The sequence below is a fragment of the Rissa tridactyla genome, chromosome Z (assembly GCF_028500815.1).
Source record: "Rissa tridactyla isolate bRisTri1 chromosome Z, bRisTri1.patW.cur.20221130, whole genome shotgun sequence".
NCBI lineage: Eukaryota > Metazoa > Chordata > Aves > Charadriiformes > Laridae > Rissa > Rissa tridactyla.
Window position 1 is genome coordinate 12,215,966 of NC_071497.1, and position 21,139 is coordinate 12,237,104.

General features: G+C 41.0%; 1 protein-coding gene across 3 annotated transcripts in view; it reads left to right on the forward strand.

Annotated features, from left to right (window-relative positions):
• Nucleotides 1–21,139, forward strand: part of ECPAS (Ecm29 proteasome adaptor and scaffold) — a 69,024-nt gene that overhangs the window by 32,756 nt on the left and 15,129 nt on the right. For all 3 annotated transcript variants that reach the window (XM_054184837.1, XM_054184836.1, XM_054184838.1), the window contains 18 exons: nucleotides 148–239; nucleotides 1,904–2,038; nucleotides 4,117–4,282; nucleotides 4,702–4,874; nucleotides 5,363–5,464; nucleotides 6,955–7,078; nucleotides 8,064–8,209; nucleotides 9,272–9,326; nucleotides 10,114–10,228; nucleotides 11,176–11,241; nucleotides 11,494–11,611; nucleotides 13,530–13,697; nucleotides 14,552–14,631; nucleotides 15,340–15,445; nucleotides 16,753–16,800; nucleotides 17,846–17,967; nucleotides 19,095–19,245; nucleotides 20,171–20,236. In XM_054184837.1, coding sequence (XP_054040812.1) covers nucleotides 148–239; nucleotides 1,904–2,038; nucleotides 4,117–4,282; nucleotides 4,702–4,874; nucleotides 5,363–5,464; nucleotides 6,955–7,078; nucleotides 8,064–8,209; nucleotides 9,272–9,326; nucleotides 10,114–10,228; nucleotides 11,176–11,241; nucleotides 11,494–11,611; nucleotides 13,530–13,697; nucleotides 14,552–14,631; nucleotides 15,340–15,445; nucleotides 16,753–16,800; nucleotides 17,846–17,967; nucleotides 19,095–19,245; nucleotides 20,171–20,236 — 2,033 coding nt within the window. The remainder of the gene's footprint in view (nucleotides 1–147; nucleotides 240–1,903; nucleotides 2,039–4,116; nucleotides 4,283–4,701; nucleotides 4,875–5,362; nucleotides 5,465–6,954; nucleotides 7,079–8,063; nucleotides 8,210–9,271; nucleotides 9,327–10,113; nucleotides 10,229–11,175; nucleotides 11,242–11,493; nucleotides 11,612–13,529; nucleotides 13,698–14,551; nucleotides 14,632–15,339; nucleotides 15,446–16,752; nucleotides 16,801–17,845; nucleotides 17,968–19,094; nucleotides 19,246–20,170; nucleotides 20,237–21,139) is intronic.

Here is a 21,139-nt window from a genome sequence, read left to right on the forward strand (position 1 = left end):
TTATTCTGTATTGTTTGTTATCCCTAGTGAATTGCAAATGAATGCTTTGAAATGCCTGGTACTTCTTAAGCTCTTTTTGTCACTGATTGTTAGATTGTTGTAAATACTGCAATTGTTTAATAACCCAATTCTTTAATTACTCTTTAGGTTTGCCAGTCATGTATTGTCTTCTAGAAGTTGTTTCAGTGTATCCAGAAAAACTAGCCACCAGATTTGTAGACAAAATGGATTGGATAAAGGTATGTGGTGGAGGGGGCTTGGCATTAAAATCTGGCATTTTCCCATGGTGGAATGGAGTATTATTTCCAAGCGTGAACTTAATTTGAAATCTGGTGTTTCTACTTACAGTCAGCACTTCACGAGATGTTATATGTAGCAGGGTAGGGAAAATTATTTTTTGGTTCTTTGCTGTTTCTGATTTTGTGCATTGACCTACGTGTTCTGGGTAATGTATGTCATTGATCCTGTTGGTATAGTCAGTTTTTCCCCTTGATCAGAAGGTCCATTAAGCAGCAAAAGAAAACTGAAAACGAAAATCTGCATATTTTTGAAGGAATTGTTTAACAATGAGAATGTTCCAGTGGGAAGATATGAGTTGCTTCTCAGAAAATGAGGGGAATTAGGTCCCTAATTGTGTTAGAGGGACTCTAACTCCTGTGGAGTTTTTTTATGTTTTTTATTAGCCTCAAACAAACAAAAAAACAGATAAATTGGAGACTGCTTGGGAATACGCCAAAGAGAATTCTGCTTTCCCTATATTCTTTTCTCAGGCAACTTTCTGCTTTTTCATGATTTGCTAAGCTCTTACAGGTTGCTTTCGCTTTCATTGGGGGCATCTGGCAGAAAAAAATACTTGGTCAAGTTAAGAAAAAATTAGAATGTGTTGTAATAATTTCTCGTGCTGGTATCTATGCTGCATTGTACTGTATACAGTTTACCACATCTCATTTAAGTGCAGGCATGAACCTCAAAGGAGACAACTTAAAAACACTCCTTTTCAGTATTGCTCGTTTGCAGGAAAGCCTTCTTTTTCTTTGGCCCGGTGTCCATTTGCAAAATTTAGCTTCTAGGGGTAGTAACCAATACTAAATAGTTTTAGAAATACTGTTGTAAATCATCCTTTGTGTGATTTCACTTTGCCAAATGGAAGGAACAGGTCCAGGGGTTTGTTAGAAGTCAGCTACGTGATCTGATCTAAGCCTGACAGATCTCGTTTCTTTTTTGTTTGCTTGGCTCATTTTTGCTTTCTTGGTGGTGACACAAGCCATTCAAAGCTTTGGGTATGAATTTTTCACATGAGTATGTTTCATTATATGTTAATGGCAGAGGTAACATAACGTCTTAACAAATGTCTTGAGGCTTCCCAAATTCAACTTTTTAATCGTTTAGATAATACAAGATCTGTAATACAAAGTGGATTAATTTGCATTGAGAGCTGCGATTTCTTGGGCACTTGGGTTTTTTTGTCACCATTGCATTTAACAGGTTTAACCCCTTGAGGTTTTTTTCCCTCTGCTTAATGGAAAATGGAAGCCTCCAGTAGCTCAGGAGGAATGTTATCTTTAGGGGTTTTTTTAGCTCAGTATGGATACAAAATGTGGAAGTTCTTCTCTGAAGACAAAATTCAGCCAAGCATTCAGTCTGTGGGTTTAATGCAGAAATGGCGGATAGCCCTCTTGTGGCTAGTTGTAATACAAACGATGGGCGTGTAATGAACGTTTTGCTGAATTGACTGCTTTGTTTCTTACTAAGTGATAACACTGTCAGTTTAAAGAGTGGTTTCTGAGTTAAGTACTATTTATGTAGCTGCTTGACAGTTCTGCTTGTATATTGAAGCTCTGTATGAACAGACTGTATAAGAAGCTGCTTCCATATTTTATGTTTCTTTTTAAAACTCCTGCAGAGCCTGATGAACACGAACAAAGAAGAAATGCGTGAGCTTGCAGCCCTGTTTTATTCTGTAGTGCTGTCTACCATGTCTGGAGATGAGCTTAAGGCCTCCTTGGAGCAGCTGATCAAGATTACAAAAGACAACCATGTAACTACCTTCCTTTGTCTGATGCTTCTTGTTTTTTCTCGTGTCGTGTAACTGATAGGAAATCTGAATCACAGTGTGTCCAGGATGTATTAGCCTTAATCTGAGTGTAAAATTAACTAGATGATTTGCAGTTGGATGGTGAGAAGGGATTTTTGTTGTAGGTAAGTGCAACAGATCTTTAAATAAGTTAATCCCCGGTGCTGTTGTTAAGGTCAGTAGGAGGCTTTCCCAGAGGCACTTCCCAAGCAAAGCCAGCAGTTAACCAGTTTTAGCCACATAAATATTCCTCATCCCATTGAGTGGTAATGGATCACACTACCTACCTTGAACAGTTTACCAGTTCCTTATTTGTGAGTGACTACAGCTACCTGCAGAACTAAGAGAATGTTTAACTCGTTAAATGTTTAACTTCCCCTCCTCTCCTGAGCCATAGCAGCCTCCTGCCTCCCCATCACCTCAGGGTAATGTCCCGCCAGCAGCCTTTGCCGTGTGAGGAGCAGCTTCTTCCCTCCTGCCCCACACGAAGCCATATCGCTACAGTGGGTTTGCCTGCCTTCCCTCCTCTGACAGCTCCTTCCCATTATCCTTATCTCTGCATTTTGCCACCACGAGCATGCAGAAGGAGTCCTGAAAACAAATTGGGCAGGTATCCACGCTGGTTGGTGTGTCTTGACTCCCCAAAGGGAGGCAAAGTGGTAGCATTTTTAGGTTATATTTCCCTGAGACGTTTTTACATATGTCTCTGAAGGACTTGATGGGCCACCATTTTACATTGCACATAGCAGGCTCAGAGGCTGACAAGAAGTGCTGATTACTATGTGCAATAATTAGCAAACACAATTTCTTTTGAATCTGTGAGCCAAAGCCGTGTCATTGCTCAGTTTTATGTAGGATGCAACTTCTGTGGTCACGAAGGCAGCACTGATAGGTCCCAGCCCCCTGCCACTGCTTTCTGCCCCGGTCACCCATGAAGTCAAGGCGTTTTGCAGAACCTGGCTGAAAATGGGAGAGATGTGAACCACAAAACACAAAAAAGCAGGGCTTTCCCATGCATTTTTGAGTTTGAGTCAGTTAGAGCTCTGTTTTTCTGCGAATGTACAAAGCCAGTTGAATCAGTGCAGCGAGGGGTGGTGGACATCTCTAGTGGCTCAGCGAGGACCACAGTGTGAAGTGGGGAGCAGGGAACGACCCATCTTCAGCTGGCTTTGCCGCTGTGAGACCACAACAAGAAGCAGCCCCAGCTGTCGAGGCTAAGTTGAGGATCCCATCCTGGCAGCAGAGTTGCACTGATGCAAGTTTTTGCAGAGCTGTGGTGAAAAACAGATATGTGAACTAATCTGAGTTTAAGCCCCTGCCCCCTTCTTTTTTTTTCTTTTAATTAAGGTAGCATTTAAGTCACACAGACTTTTTTCTACGCAAAATCTTTTTGTTAGAATTCACCTGTGGGAATGAGCACTGTCATTAGATAGTCTTGGCCCCAGATCAGCATTCAAGAAATTAGTGTTCTTGACATTTAATTGTAATAATTAGTTTTCACAGTCTGTAGCCTACTGAACTGTGTAGAGGCACTGCCCTCAGTGTTTGTAGGCCAAGTGTGTTCTCATTCTTAGCAATGCAAATATAGAGTAATTCCTTTTTACTGCGTTTTACCAAAGAGAACATTTTGTCCCCTTAATCTGAGTATGTCCAGTTTTTAAGTCGAGACGGCATAGTATTATCTGATTTCACTTATTTCTTAAGTCTGTACTTACAAATCAGATTAGTTAGACTTTTGTTAATTTTATTTTTTTCCCTAGCTACCAAGGGGTAGACTTTAGGAATGTGAGTGCTGGTGACAAATTCTTAATCTGTCCTCCTAAGCCTCTTTGAACTTTAGTTAATTTGTTTTAAAGGACTCCATCCATCAGAGAGTGCTAGCAATATCAAACTCTATGTTCTTGCATTATGTGTTAGAACTCTGCATTCTTCAGGGTGCCTTCTCATCTGGCTTGTCCATATGTGCTTTTGTATCAGTGCTTTGTGCAAAGTATTACTTACTTGGAAAATGAGAATTTCTGCACTGTTGGTATTGTCTGTAGAGCCCGGAGGTCCAACATGGATCCTTGTTGGCTTTGGGATTTACAGTAGGAAGGTACTTGGCCAAAGGGAAAATCAGAACAATGGAGCTACATGACATAGAACAGCCAAACACTGCAGTGATGCCGGAACAAGAACAGCTCATAAAGTCGACGACAGAGACAATAGGTAAACTTCCTGCCTAAGACTGTGCTGCATGTAACAGTTGTTTTTTCAGCCACCCCAGGCTGAGGACTTTTCTAAGATAATTCACCCTGTAGATACTGTAATCCTGAGTTCACTTTCTGTGATAGAATTTCCAGCCTGTAAAAATGTCATCTGACTAGATGCATGGACTTAACCCTTTTCAACAAGAATTAGGTGGGCTCTTGGCTCATAGACCAATATCGCACAATTAAGAGCGGTGCCACTGCCTGGCCTCCCCTCAGTGTCTCCTTTCACTTTGATTTTGTTCTAGCGTAACACGCCCTACCAGCTGTAGAGGAGATAAATGCTTTGCTTCTTACGTGGTTAAAATATGGGCCTGCCTGCCCACTGCTAAATAACAGTACAAAATCCAAGTCATCCTGTTTTGCTTTTTTCTCTAGGTTCTTTCCTGGACAGCACTTCTCCCTTCCTTGTGGTGGCTGCTTGTACGGCTCTTGGGGAGATTGGCAGGAATGGCCCCTTGCCAATCCCCAGTGAAGGAACAGGATTTACAAAGCTGCAACTTGTTGAAAATTTATTGGCCCGAATCCCTTCCAGCAAGGAAACAAATAAGGCAAGATTTTGTAGTGTTGTTATGATTCCTGCTTTGGAATGCTCTGTCCTCTGGAATGCCAGGTTTATGTAGTATCTGCCAAACTCAGCCTCGTTTTTTAGAGGAATTAGGCTTATCATTTGCTTTAGTGAGTTAGAATTAGGCTAAGGATTTTTCCAGTGTTGTCTAGCAGTTGCCTGCTTGTGCTTTCTATGGTCATAAGTAGGAGCTTAAGGGATGAAAACTAAGAATGGTCATAACTTTAATTCAAGAAAAATGGGAGTATCTTCTTTTACCTGGAAATAATCCTCAAAGGTAACAGGACATTTGTTTTGATCTGTGTTTTGGAAGAGAGGTGCACTGATTGATCTACTAAGTCATTTGCATGTCTAACTTCTGGTACCTTAAGTGAAACTTCAGCAAGGGTGAGAAAGAATGGGTTTACAGTGTATCTTCTGGACTTACAGGAAGGTTATGTGATGGTGTTGGTTTTTTTGTTTGTATTTTAGATGAAGGAACGAGCAATACAAACATTAGGTTACTTCCCAGTGGGAGATGAAGATTTTCCCCACCAAAAGCTACTGTTGCAGGGTTTAATGGATTCTGTGGAGGTGAGGCACTATCAGTGTATTATTATTCTTTATACTGCAATGAGTATTTCTATTTGAATGGTTTTTTGTATACTCTAGAGCCAGGTTGACAAGGGGAGCTGTCTTTTTGTAATAGTGCCTCTGGGTTTTATAAAACTGTGTTGATATAGAGAGCAGAGGTAAGTTTTGGGCTTGTAAAGTGTTATGTGCCGCAGTTTAAAAACTTGCCAGTCGAGGTCTCTGAGACAAATATGTGTTCCCCTTCAGGAGGAATATCTGTATGTGTAAAATCTCAAGAGCTTGTAGTAACGAAGCCATAGGTTTGTATTTGGCCTTCAAAAGTACCCTAAAAGTAGATAACATAAATATACTTTCTTTTTCATCTGAGCTACATCATAGCTCACTTGAAGTAGAAGCTTTGCTTCTAGGAATATATGTATCTATTGTCAGTCTAAGCGCATCAGTGTAGTACACTGCATATTTTCACAGTACTTCAGGGCTGCTATACATACTGCAATATGCCAGACAGCAAAATTAAATAGTCAAGGAGCTTTTTTAGTGTTCTTCATTTACAGCTTGTTTTCTTCCTTGTTCATACTGACATGGGATTCAGCATTGTAGAAGCAGCTATTGAGTATCACACAGGCTGGCTTTGCTGAGTCGTCCGATCTGATGTGATCAAACAAGCAACAGTGAGAACACTGTGTACGCAAACATAAAATTATGTTTCTAAGTGCTCTGTTTATCTCCTGTAGCTGCTTAGGGACATTACAGATTCCTTTATAAAATGTGTACTTGAAAAAAAAACCAATTTACCTTAGATTGCAGGAAGCTAAGGGCTTACTTCTCCAAATGCCCGAGCATTTTGTGCTTCCAGAGAGTAAGGAAAGCAATCTGGAAGGTACTCAGCAGGTATGGAAATCAGTTCTTATAACTCAAGATTCATCACAAATATGCACATTCTGTTCCTGAGGGCTTAACGAATAGTGGAAAGAGGACAGAGAAGCAAAGCAAAGTGTTGTCTGAATTATTGTAATGTGAAAAACAAATCTGTGCATCTCTTAGAGATGATCAACTTCTGGATGGAATTGCAGCAGAATCTTTTACTACTGCATATTATAACAAAGCCACAGTAATTTTTGTTAATGACTGGCAGTCTTGTTCTAACTTTGTTTTATTTCATCGTCTCTCTCCAGTTCTTTCTGTTCACTAGGTTGAACTTTTGCAGAGACTAGCAAATGCTTTGTAGGAGGCACGCTTATAAAAATAAGTATGGAAATTTTAACTCGTAGCATTCCTTTTGGAGAGTTTGACATTGGCTCGGTTTCCATCAATATCAGTGCGTCTGAGGTGCCACCTCAGAGCCAGAAGCTCACCAAAAGAATGATCTTATTGCAAATTGGTGCTGAGAACTGGCATTGGGAGAGAGGCTGTGGTTTTGCGGAGTAAGTGCCAGCAGTTTTGGTATGTGTTTAATTAGTACTGTCAGTGAAGCTCTGTGTGTTTTTCAGGCCAAACAAATAGAGCTGCAGTTCACCGTTGGTGAAGCTATTACCAGCGCGGCTGTAGGAACCAGCTCCGTGGCTGCACGTGATGCATGGACAGTCACAGAGGAGGAATATATCCCTCCTTCAGGTATGCCTTCTTAATACAGGGGCTGGGTTGAGGAAAGTAAAACCTCACAGTTCTGGGCTAACACTGGGCCCCAAAACTTTATTTGGGTGGTGTTTGGTTTATAACAGCAGAAGTAAGAGATACTTTGTATTTGTTAATGCACTGCTGGGTGTTCTGCAGTGCTGATTATATACAGGTCATTTCACCTCTTCAAGTCCTACTGCTTAGAGGATATGGAAGAACTTATTTTATGTGCTGTTTAAATAGCTTCCTGATGAAATCTAATTCATTGCCACTTGACACTGCATTTGTTTTATTTTTTCATTTCGGTTTGCCATCTTGGGTTAGTTTCAGGTTTAACATGCACAAACCTTTTAAAATAGCATTTTGAAGCCTGCAGTGGAAAACAGGGTTATAAAATTAAATTGCAAGGCTTTTTCCAACAACTTGCCCTGATATGATTAAGTGACATTTGCATGCAGTAAATGCAGAAATTTTATTTAAGGACTGTACCCATTGAAATACAAGCATGACAAAACGCTGGCTTCAAAACAGGCAGCTGTAAATATGACCCTCAGACCTCCAAACAGGAATTATAATGTTGTGAGAGTAGTCTTAGATCTCAAGTGTACCCAAAGCTGAGCATGTGTAGAATCGGGTAGACTCTGAACCCTGCTGTTGCTCTAGAAATTCTGAGTCCTAATAAAAACAAAGTAGTGCACTGAATCTTACGCAGTATGATTGATACCTCTTCTTGGTCACGGGCTCTGAAACAGTCTCATAAAGGGTTAGGAGGAATCTGTTCAGTGTTTCTATTAGGAGAAATACTTTCCCAGCAACTCCAGTGAAGGCTTTTCCTAAATAAGCAGAGATTAAGGTGTCTCCTGAGTACTCATGGGCTGATTAGGTTTGTCATTGCTGCGGCACATTATATTGAAATTAAAAATGGGTGTGGCCGATTCTCAAAGCTCCCCCGCTCCCCTCCACCTTTCTTTCTTTCATACAGATTTGAAAGTGAATGATGTGGTTCCCTGGGTCCTAGACCTGATTTTGAACAAGCACATTATCAGCCCCAACCCACATGTTAGGCAGGCAGCTTGCATCTGGCTTCTATCGATGGTGAAGAAGCTGAGCACACACAAAGCAATTAAGGTAAGAAATATCCCTTTCCTAACACTGGCTCATTGTCCCCATTTTTGCTTCTCACCTCCTTTCTGTCCCTTCCTTCCCCTTCACTTCCATTGCCTCTTTTGCCCCAGTGCTGCTGCAGTCCTTTCTGAGGTCTTTTTCAGACATGGCTTATCTTTTCTTCCTGGGGGAGCATACTAACTGGCACTCAGGTCAGAGTGAGCTTAGTGTAAATAGCTGTTGTAAGGTGAAGTAGCAGTACATCTTCCCTTGGGAAGAAGAGGTTGGTGTCTGCATAGTTTCTAGGATTTATTTTTGGAAAATATTAAAAGGAGCTCTAGGAGGGGAAGAAAGGAGAAACTAGATGTAATTCCAGGACTCACTTGTTTCACAGAATTTATCACAACTTTTGTACCTCGGAGCAGTTATGATGTGCTTTGTGGATTGTATTTTTGGTGCACTTCGATGAAAATCTTGTATTTAGGGTGCTTGTCTGTAATGAGAGAATGTGAAAGGTCCTGTACAAGGACTTAATAAAGCATTCTCAAGCAAAACGTCCTCTCTCTATAGACTGTAATGGGACCATATGAACATTTTGTGCTCTGCAGGTAATGATAAAGAGCTTTGGGACAATAGGTGCTTTGCAAATGTGAGTGAGGTATTACGTGTAAAACGTTGCCACATGTTACACTTGTCTAAACAATGGATCCTGTGGGAGATGGCAAAATCCGCTAGTTTGGGGATGAAGAAAATGTCCTCGCACAGAGGATAGCCCCATCTGGCTGCAAGCTAGATTTATGTTGCATTTCTGCCATGAATTAGACAACAAAAAAAAAATATATGGTTTACTAATGGTATGACAGCTGTAAAAAAGTGCTGGACAAATAACTGTTACCTTCTGTGAATGTCAATCAGGCAGCTGCTTACCTACCTGGAAAGGAGGGCAGTTCTTGTTGTAGGGGTAGTGCAAACAGGCAGTTGCATTGATACAGTAGCCTCTGTTTATCTCTTAGGAACTTGCCTTGTGGCCAGACAAAGGATCCAAAACCTGAGATAAAAATAATGTCCTTTTTTCTCATCTTGCAGTCTCATCTCAAGGATATTCAAAGTGCATTTGTTTCCATTCTGTCAGATAGTGATGGTAAGTACTACGACATCCTAAGAGTTGCGTCTTTTAGTGGGCTTTTAATAGAATGGAGGGAATCTTTGAACAGGCAGAAAGTCACCTACACCATCTCTGTCAGTCAGCATTAAAAGGTGACAGTAGAAAGCATCCCATTTCTGATGTAATAGGAATGATTTCTTTTCTAGGTGTTGCATGTAAAAATAAAAAGCACAGTTTTTTTCTGTGCTTTGCTAAGCAAGCACAAATATTTTTCCTCATTTGCCCCTTCAGACTGTAATAACAGAAATTGTTCAGTGTTGCTACATTGGCTCTGCTTTGGGCACCAGGATGTGTATCACAGAGTTCTGCATGGACAGGACCTCTAAGCCCTCTTTAAGCTAGCAAATCTTGGCCTATAAGTCTGTCCATGACAGCTAATGGAAAGGGTGGCATCGGGCAGCCTATCCAAAGCTCACTGAAGTTGAAGAGAATATTACCATTAATTTTGTTGGACTTCAGGGGACAGCAGTGTGTCAGAATACTTACAGCTCTTGCAACTCTCTCTGCTATTTCAAAACCTGCAGTGACAATGTTAACATGAAGATGTCATCTAATTTGGTGGAGGGTGTGCCTTCAGAACAAATTGCTGCTTCAGAAAGCTTGTGTCTTGCCAGACTACATCTGCTCTAAAATGGAGAGCTGTGAACTGCAGCAGAGAGCTCCATTTGCTAGATCATGATTTTGGTTGAGTCTTTGTTTTGAAATTTGTGTGTTACTCAATCACATGCTTATTTTTAATTTTGCTTTGCAAAATCTCTTGCAGAGCTTAGTCAAGATGTTGCTTCCAAAGGTCTTGGGCTGATATATGAACTAGGAAGTGAACAGGATCAGCAAGAGCTAGTCACCACACTTGTTGATACCCTTATGACTGGGAAAAGGTACAGTGAGCTCCGAACACTGTGAGGGAGTACTCTGAGCTGTGTGTCTGATGGGAACAAAGATGAGCCTCTCTTGTGTGTGGAAAGAGATGTTTTGTGGCCAAGGGCAAGCCAATATCCATATATTGTCAGTGGGTCAAACTGGGACATTTCTTAATTCAGCTTCGAGTTTGTTGTGACTGAAGTTGTTCCATTTTTTTCCATTCAACAAAGCTTCAAAATAATGATTTAGTCCTGACTGAAGCAGTTCAAGTCAGCTGGGGTTTGGTTAGATTTCCTTCTTGCTGCATTGTGTAATTGCAAAGGACAATGACTTTTTGCAACAACTCTACACAATGTGAATGTTGCGAAAGTGGGGTCTTGCTTGTGCCTGAAATGTACCTTTTGCTGAAGAAGTGTTGTTAATGGTCACTTGTCAGCTTTAGTGTAAAAAATGCTGGTCTTACAGGACTCCTGGCTAGTAATTGTGTTGTGTTAAATGCTCTTTAACAGCCTACTTCTTGTCTAACCTGCTGTGAGTGCGGCTATTGTAAATGACAAAAACCTGCCTGGGAGTGTGGGGATCCAGTGGTGGTAAACAGGAAGAGATTAGATGAATGGAAATGAGATTTTTTCATTTTGAGGTGGAGATTTGCTGTCCGTTACATGGCTTGTGTCTGGACAGAAAAAAAAAAGCCATCATTCGGTGTTTCAACTTTTTACCTTTTGACTGTACACCAAACCCCTCACTTTCTGCAGCATCTCGTTACCATTACACATGATACAGGTTAATGAGATCCTTGCAGTGTAGGTGCCTTTGCACACCTGTATGTTTTTTGTGGGTTTGGAACTGAAAGAATGGGAAGTTACTGAGTTAATAAAGCAAAACAAATTAACTTGTTCTGTAGCATGCAGTCCATTCAAGGATAGAGTTTGGTATAGCTAATACTGGATTTCTTTTCCACCAGAGCCAAACATGAGATGACTGGAGAAACTGTGGTGTTTCAGGGTGGCCTGAGCAAAACCCCAGATGGGTAAGTTTGGTGACAGTCTCAATGACAGACGCACAATCAGTGCTGAAACAGTACTCCCTTGCTTAAGAATCTGCTTCCTGCATTTTTAGTTCCTTCTTGTTCTCGAAGTTACCATAAGTATTTCCTTATCGTACAGATAGGGTGTTCAATTCTCTCTGTCTGCGTTAGGCTGTGATTTGACTATAGCATTAGCTATTATGGCATTTGTGTAGCTAAAAACAGTGACACATATTTTCCTTCTGCTTTCCAAAGTCAAGGTCTTTCTACCTACAAGGAGCTTTGTTCACTGGCTAGTGATCTCAATCAGCCAGACCTGGTGTACAAATTCATGAATCTGGCCAACCATCATGCCATGTGGAATTCTCGGAAGGTAATTTGCTGCTTTCATACGACCTCCATTCCCGCTGTGCACTCTGGAAACAGTAATTGCATTTCTCTAGCTCTGGTTGTATGATCTATGGATGACTGCATGTTGAGGCCATTTGTTGATGCTTTGGTGTCAGGTCAAATGCAAATTTACTAGGCTCAGAAACAAATTTAGGATTACTTGAAATTCTTACAACAAAACATTGGTATCACAGCATTCGTATCATCCTGCATTCCCCTCTGAATCAGCTGTGATCCTTCCCTTTTACTTTTAAATGTGCTTAGAGACCAGGTCTTGATGTGTTCAAACAGTGAGATAATATTTTCAAAACTGGATAAATTTTCAGATGCCAGAGAAAGTGACCTTTGTTATCTAAAAATATAGAACAAAAAGTATTCAGCAACAAGTTGCTAAAAAGCCGGTTGACAATATACCAGTTTAATCACTATTGTCAAAAGTACCCTGGTTTTTAATTCAAGTATTGATATTTTAAAGCTTCTGGGAACTTTAGCAAAGCCAAAATTGCATCCACTTCCTGCCAAAATACTGGCATCATAAATTTGAAAATCTAATTATACTATTCAGAGCTTTAACTTGGAGACTTTTTCACTGGCTTTATGTAAGCATGGAAGAACTTGTTTTGTCCGTAGGAGTGGGCAGAGCACCTTTCATGTGCTTTCATGCAGAAGACCCAGGTAGCTGCATCTACTGTATTGCACCTTTTGTGCTCTTTCATGCTTGTTATCTGAGGTTTTGATTCTCTGGCAACACCGCTTAGTACAAAAAACAAGCCTCGACATTAACTTTCATCCAGAGTTTGACAAGTCAGTACATCTCTCAAGACTTCCCTCTCTTTGCACCGGGAATTCAGAAGCACAGGAGCATAGTTAGGTTCCTGACCCTTGTGGAATTTCACCAGCCAGGATGAGTCAAGGAAATCCACTCAGCAACTGTAGGTTGAGCTTTGGCATTTGGGGAATTTGCAGAATTGTTTTAAGTTGAAGGGGGCATCTGGAAGTCTGTGCTCCCAACCTCCACACAAGAGCTAGGCAGAGGAAGCTGTTCAGCTTGCAGATGATGCCTCCCTTTTCTTTATCCTTTCTGCAGACTCTTGCTCCTCACAGCAGCAGTCCTAACTGAGAGTGTTACTACTCTTCATTTTCTTGAGTAACCCAGACAGCATGTCCTGTCCTGTGGAATCCCTAGCGTGGGGTTTTGAGCAGCAGCTTTTGACACTGCAAGTCAGGAAACATGAAATCATTAGAGGCAGTCACTGCACTGCCTGTGTTGAGCAAGTCCCCATGGGACTTTACAGGTGAGCATCAGTTTCACTGTGTTAGAATTCACAGTAGAATTGACAGTGTTGGAGAAAGAAAAGAGTTTGGAAGAATACTTCAGTGTAAAGTAAATGTGAACTGATGCAAAATTATAATCGTCTCCAGAAATTTCAGGTTGTAGAGCTAAGGTAGAGTTGTTTTATTTTTATTTTTTGAGTTCCTACGTTATTGTAGTTTTTCTAAGTGCAGCAGAGCTGTAGGGAAGCAGTCCCCTACCCTCATCAGTTTTTCTGAGAAAGAATCTCTTTGGAATAATATATTCAAATCTTCATAGCTTTAATTCTCCACCACTACTTCTGCAAATGAGGTCTATATGAGGTCTAATGGTATATTGAAATGAAGGTTAGAGAGAAGGAAGTTTTAAAGTGTGTTTGAAGCATCTTGTCTGCTGAGTCTGATAGTATGTTTGAGATCACTGTGGTACTGTAGCACTGATGGGGAACTAATTCTGGAACGATTCTAGTCCTTTTGATTTCGTCTAAATCTAAACTATGTCAGTCAACTTTGCCACAGACACTGGTGTGCCCATAACGGAGTCACTGAGCAGATGGTTTCAACGAGTACTCTTTTTTTCGTCATTTCAGGGAGCAGCTTTTGGTTTCAATGTGATAGCTGCCAAAGCTGGAGAGCAGCTGGCTCCATTTTTGCCCCAGCTACTTCCACGGCTGTACCGTTACCAGTTTGACCCCAACCTGGGCATTCGACAGGCAATGACTAGCATTTGGAATGCCTTGGTCACTGACAAGTCGATGGTGAGTAAGCAGCAAAGTGCAGAGCGGTGGGTTTGCTGCTAGCCAGCAGCATCTCAGAGATCCTCATGGGACAGTTGCATCTTGTGAAAGGAGGAGCTGTGCAGAGAAGGAGGTGCTTGAGTCTGTAGATGAGACAGAGGATGCGCAGTGGTTTCACGCTGACGCTTGCATGTGAAAGAATATCGCAGACCTTGTTTGTGTGGCCAGTGTTAAAGTATATGATTTCCTTTACTTGAAGTGGGGTCTTCCCACACTTCGATACTGCTTTGGTACTGCTTATGAGAAGCTCTTCAGGAATCCTTATGGCCTAAGGTGCCCTTCCTAGAGGAAGTGCATCTAAATAGTTCCTCAGTTTTCAAGTGGGAGGAAGCCCATGGGAAGAGGCTGTTACATCAGTTTGAGGGTAACTCCTCCCAGATAAATTTCGGGAATAAATGATTTGCATGAGATGCCCTTGCGCTGTCTCTGAAAAGGCTGGAATCAGGTTTGCAAATCTTTTCTTCTAGCAAAATTGATTTTAGGGTGAAGTCATTCGCCCTGGTTCCTCATCAAAGTGCAACTGCTTTTCCTGTAAATCCATTTTTGGTGCTGCATCTAAACAGTTCAGTCTGAGGGACTTTTCTCCTTCTCTCTGTCACAGTGTTAAGCCCTGAAGCAGTGCAGAGTAAGGCACCTCTAAAGCAAAGTCAGAGGAAGTTTGCACGGGGTCTGCTCAGGCCAGCCTTTGTTCATCTGCTGTGGCTGAAAGCAGGTTTTGTTGTCCAAAAGGACCTTTTTTTTTCTGCCCCAGAGTACAGGACAAGGTTGCATGGTCCATGCTTTTTTCATGATTTTTCCTTTTTTTTTAATAATAGGTTGATAAGTACATGAAGGAAATTCTGGAGGATTTGATCAGTAACCTAACCAGCAGTCTGTGGAGGATCAGGGAATCCAGGTATTGCTGGGAAAAGTAACAGATTTTTCTTTGAGCTCCCTTCTTTTCTCTTCTCCACCTTAAACTTGTTAATGTGAAAAAGTTGAGGGGGAGAAAAGGACACGTTCTTTCATTGGGATAGAGCCCAGTTTGTAGTCTGTGCTTGAAGTGTGATACAGTCTTGAAGCAATTTCTTCATTGAGCCTTAGATTTTGTATTGCATGTAGCTTGAGCATGATACTAAACTACATTAAGTATTAGAAAATCTTGACAGTCTGGCTATATACGTACCTGGCAGCAGGATGCCAGTTGGTATAGCATTTTTAATGAGCTGCTTTTTGTTTACATTAGTTTGTAGTTATGCTGTATTGAAAACTTCCATTTCAATTTAAATTCCAAACTTTAGGCCATTTTGTTTTGTTCTTATCCTATACTTACAGAAAAAAAAAATATCTGAAACAATTTTGTAACTGGAATGTTTGCAATAGCAATTTTCACCATATCAGCCTTTCTCACTTTCTGTCACCTGTTTCAGATTTCACCTGACTGGCTGAACGTTTCTTTCTCTGCTAAAGGAGACAAAGTAGATTTAGGGTTTGGGGAAAATAAGGAATGTGAAACAGTTCTCAGTTTTTTTTAACCGTTTACTTAGATTTATAAACGTATCTGTATATATACCTCTATCAAATAAGTACACCATGTGAAGGAAATAAAATTCCTTGTTTGCAGCTGTCTGGCACTGAATGACTTGCTGAGAGGAAGGCCTTTGGATGACATTATAGACAAGCTTCCTGAGATCTGGGAAATCCTCTTTAGAGTGCAAGATGACATAAAGGTAACGGAACTGATAATTGAACAGGAATCTTCAACAGAAGGTACAATGATCAGGCTCTGAGATGTTTAAAGAGAGATTCATGAGAAATCAAGTTGAAGCCAGTAGGAGTTTTGGATATTAAGCAGACTACAAATTCAGGCACTTGCAGTTAAAATTTCCCTGCTGCCCTAGAAATTCTTTCTGTATGTTTTTCATGGTTTTAAGTGTTGGTTTTCATTCCTGCTGTGCTTTTTCTTGGTGGTTCAGCATTTTTCCTGGATATAAAAGAATTCCTAAGCATTTGCTTAACTCTTGAGTATAGAAACATTTATTTTGGACTACTTCTATGCTTATATGACTTGCATAGATGAAGTCGGTACTTGGGTCCTTCCAGTTTTGAGTTGTGTTGTCACTTGATCCAGACATCTCTCCTCAAGCTTAAGCAAGGCTGAGCTGTTTTCCAAAGTTCACTGTGTACCAGGAAGTTGCTTCCACACTAGAGTAGATTTACTGTGTTCATAAATGTTCCTGGGCACTAAAACATACTGAACAGTTTTGCCTCAGTGCTAATGAGCTATATTAGCCCCCAAAATAGAGCAACTGCCTGCAAACTGCCTTTTGGGAAAGGTCTCATTTTACCTGGAACTGGTTTGGGAAAGTCTAATTGGGTCAGACCGGATTTTTTTCCTAGAACGTCCTAAGACATTACCAGTCAAGGTGATTGTGTTTCAGTACCCAGGAATATTGTTAGGTACTGCTTAATTCATCAATACAAGTTAAAGAGTCTAGTTGTTGTTGGTGTCACGTGCCACCAGACCTGCACTAATTTTACTGTTTGCTTTTAATCCATCTTTCTTTAGTCCTAGACATTCAGTAGAGTAAAGTATCGCTAAGCAACAGGCATTTTGTTGAGGAGGGAATAAGGAATACCCAAAGCACTATATACATTTTTTGCAGTAGAAAGTTCCATTGGTTTATTTGTGTTCGGTTTTGGGTTTCATTGGTTTTTTTGGTGGGTTTTTGTTTTGCAGTTTGTGTGGTTTTTGGTGTTATTTTTGTTTTGAAAAGGACAACCGACAAAATAATATCACAGAGACAAATGTGAACAGAAGCACAGAGAACCTGGCAGTGTCAGGCAGGATTGTTACTGTATTTGTCGTTGAATAGACCAGATACTCAGATGGACTAAAGCCAAAATTTCTTTGAAAGATATATTATTAGCCGTGAATATAACCTTGTCAGTACTAGTGTTATACTTAACAATGAATATGAATCATTCTATGGAAGATTTAAAAATAGTAACAATAGATTGTTGACTTCTTTTTTAGGAGACTGTGCGAAAAGCAGCAGAACTAGCCCTAAAAACTTTAAGCAAGGTAAAACTCTTAATTTCATCATTTGCACATGGAGACGTGTATGGTTTTGGTGTCAGGTAATCATTCACTATCATATCTGCAGGACTGACCTGTTTACCATAGACTGTTGTCTTGAAACGATCTCTACTATACGGTGCAGTTGTGATAAACAGAATATCCCCCTAGAAAGCAATCATAATAAACTTGACCATATACTGTGGTGTTGTTCATGCTGGTGATCCTTCACCAGCATACTTCTGTTGATGCTGGTTAAGTTCTGCTGCTTGAGGATGATGCTATGTTAAGTTCTATACATCCAAAGGAGGGATATAACGAACTGTTTTTTTCCTCCGATGTCCTTTTTTTCCACGCTTTGGCTGGGATTAAAGGAAACTTCCTCTGACTTCAGCAGTTCACCAGGCCCAACTGATCTAGCTGACCAAACCCAGTGGAACCTCACTGGTGTGAAACAGAGTAATCCAATCTGGACTTCGCTCCCTGGTGCTGTTAATGCATAAGATTTTTTGACAGTAGCACACATATCACTTAATATTTTGTTTGATGTTTCTCTAAAAAAGTCACATCGGTAGAAATGGAAATGGATCTTAAGAGCTGTGTTCAAAGTCACAACCTTCACAATGAATGCAGCCTGACTTTTCAATGGCACAAGTGGTAATCTCGTCCCAAAACATTATTGTAATTGCAGAATCTGTTCTGATGTGGGTCTTGCTGCCCTGCCTTGTGGAATGGTTGAATCCATGTGGCTGAGATAGGCTGTCCCTCAACTGAGAGGTCATTTGGTCCATCTCTTCATCCAGAGTGAGACCTGCTAGGCTCTGAATTTGCCTTTTCTGGAAGCTGACTACAGATGAAACTCCTTTTAGGGATGTGGCTTAGGGCTTAAGTACCTCCTGGAGAGGAGAATAAAGGTGTAACAGATTCTGTGTTTGGCTGTGAGCAGTTGCTCTAGTCGCTCTTGGCTTCTGTTTGATGGAGAGGGTGCTTTAATGTAATCTGAGCAGGAGGTTTGTACATGCTTGCAACACTGATTCTCACCTGTCCCCAGGTCTGTGTGAAAATGTGTGATCCCTCTAAAGGAGCAGTGGGTCAGAAGACGATAGCTGTATTGCTCCCTTGCCTCCTAGACAAAGGAATAGTAAGCACAGTTGCTGAAGTCCGATCTCTCAGGTTAGTTTTGCATCATGTAAGTTCCTCGGGAATCGGGTCATGATTTGTCCCAAAGAGACCCAGCTTATGCACCTCGGTTGCAGAATGTTCTTTGCATTTGAAGTGACAAGTTTCTCCCCAAAACAGCTTTCCTGCTGAGTACTTTTCTCACTGCCTTCAAACAGCAGCACCAGGAACTCTGTCTTTTGAGAGTGCCTGGCCTCTCTGCAAATGTCCAGATTCAGTTCCCAGCAGGAAGGTCCTTTCTCCCCGTACAACTGGCAAACTGATCTGCAGGCAGTTTGCTGCGCTTGAGGCTGTCCTTCAGGACTGGCATTTTTGTAAACAAAAAATCCCACGGTAGTTCTTGAAAAGCCAGGTCTTATTTCACGACTGGTTGTTAGTAGTGACAGATCACATCCCACAGGTGACTGCATTTGGTCACACTGTTCAAATACATTTTATGTCATGTAACGGTTCGATGTCCCTTGATGTGTAGGGACTTCATATGCTTGTCAGTTTGTAGCCTTGTTTATTCCTTCATTTGCTTGAAGGACAGAAAAGCTTGAAAATTCAGACCTGGGTCTTTGCAAAAATAATTTTCTTTTATTGAACATGATTATCCAGGAAGGTTAGAAAACTCCTAATAAATTATACTGAATGTTTATTGGATTTTTTCATCCCTTTTGAATATATGAAAACCCTTTGTCAAAACGTAGCCTGAGAGATGTGGTCAGTCTGAAACTGACAAGTGAGCTTTGAACAAATCATTATAATTTGGGTTCTTTTGGGCAGGGACAATGGATGTCTCTGGGGTGACTTTGCCCAGAGCTTCTTTAAAACATGAAGATGTATTATTTCTTCCTACATCTGTCTGTAGTACTGGCTTTTTGCCCATTCCCTTTGTGATACCCTGGCCAAAGTAAGCAATGTCCATGCAAAGCATGGCATCAGTTAGAAGCTCAGGGTGAGGGTATGATTTTGCTTAAGCAGTAGAACACACAGGTGCTTGTTGCAGGTAGATTTATATTGGTGTATCTGAGATTTGGATTAGCCTTTTTGTTGGTACTGGATTAGAGTAGACCAGAGAGGCTTTTCAGCCAAGTCTGTGTGTTTTTCTGTTGACCTTCCCTTTGATCTTTTTCCAGTATTAACACTCTTGTGAAGATCAGCAAAAGTGCCGGCTCTATGCTGAAACCTCACGCGCCAAAACTTATCCCAGCCCTGCTGGAATCCTTGAGTGTGCTGGAGCCTCAAGTCCTCAATTATTTGAGTCTTTGTGCAACAGATCAGGAGAAAGTAAGTGTGGTTATAATGGGGAAAGTATCAACACAACAGAGAGAACAAAGATTTGAGCTTCATTCAGTGAACAGAAAAATAGCAGATATCCTTGAGAGGTGTTCAAAGATGCAAAGAGAAGTAGCTAATAAGTTACTTTAAAAAGTTTGGTCATTGGAATATGGCTGGACAAATGCGGGGGTTTTTTTGAAGGGTTGTGATTTTTTTTATTCACTAGACCACCGTAAATTTCAGAAAGTGAAGAACAATCTTAGTAAGAACTGTTGTTAAATGTCACATCAGCAACACGTACCACTGTGAAACAGGAGAAGAGAGAGTCTGTAATAATTATCTGGAATGCACCTGTACTGTCAAACTTTGCTGCTGTTTTTCCCAGGGGATTAACTGCAGGACTTCTTGTAACATAAACTAGAAGGTGTGCCACAGCACTCTGGGCAGGAGGTGGATGTTGTCAGCACTGTGTCCTTTAATCTCTCTCAAAGAACTGAATTGATCAGTAGCAGTCTTCTGGGAAAGTGACTGAAACCCACTGTTCAGGAGCAAATTTAACTAATTTCATTGTGGGGAGAGAAAGGGGTCAAACTCTGCCCTTTGCAAATCAGAAAGGAATGAACAATAGGTCAACGTGGGGTTTTTTTCTCTTTTTTTCCCTTTTTCCTTTCTTTCTTTTTTCCCCTTTTTTTTCTTTTTCTTTTTTTTTTGTTTCCATAATGGCAGGAGTGCATGGTTTACCTCCTGCTAGAATATCCATCTGCCTTTGAAGGAGAGACATTTATAGTTTGTAGACATAATTACTCTCTGTCTGTATACAATTGAAATGGATTTTGGTTTGAGTTTGTGAGGTAGTGAGTTATAGCTGATGTTGTGCTTTCCACTGTTTTCATGTTGAATTTACACTTGGTTTTGTTTTTTTCTTTTTTTTTAGACTGCAATGGATAGCGCCAGACTTAGTGCTGTCAAGTCATCTCCCATGATGGAAACCATTAACATGGTAAGTACTTGGTTCACACAGGTTCAGTGTAAGGTATGTTGCAGGAGAAGAATAGGAATCAAAATGGGAGCTTTACAGAATACCTTTTCAGGGTTCATTTTATTATCACATCTCCATGTGGATGTCTGTCCGCCTTATGTTTTATGTACTGACATCTCTAGTCCTGTTACCACAGCTTGTTCCTCAGATCAGTTGTAAGGAAACTTGTCTCCATTTGGAGTTAGACGGATTGTTTCTTCACCTGGAGACCTGCCTGCTTTGATGAAGAGGCGTCTTTCAAGTGCTTTTCTTTGGCTGGGGACTCAGCTGGTTCTGCATTATCCCAGCTGCCATTATGCCTCACCTCCAACTGATTATAGTTGTTGTTCTTAAGGCACAAATGCTGTCCAACCCTTGCCTCATGGTGCCTTATCTATCACTACCTGGTCCTTGACGGTGCTTTGATGGTGGAAATACTTAGAGAAAATGCTGGTATCACTGAAAGCACTGTCAGCAGCTGGTGTTTGGCACCATAGTTTCCTGCTGCTGGAGGAGGAGTTGCTGATGCCCAGAAACTGTGCTGCAGGGTCTGTCTTGTCAGAGCTGCCTGCCCTCTCTAAAAGCCTGTGCCTTCCCAAAGAAAAGATCCCTCTTTTCTGCTCATGCAGTGTACACAGCCAGGGCATGCAAGCAGGCAGGGGGTGTGGGCGCTGAGCAAGTTTTAGGAGAAACATAGCCACCAGAACTATTCTTATAGCTATTCTATAGTTTCCTGTGCTTATGGAAAAGTAGCAACAGCAAGTCTTCCTGCACATAATAGCATGTGGAGCTGCATTTTGGTATCAGATGGAGCTGTCTCTATAAATAGTGTGTGAAGTGGCTGGGGATGAAAGGCTCCGTGTACAAGTGTACTCACTGCCACCC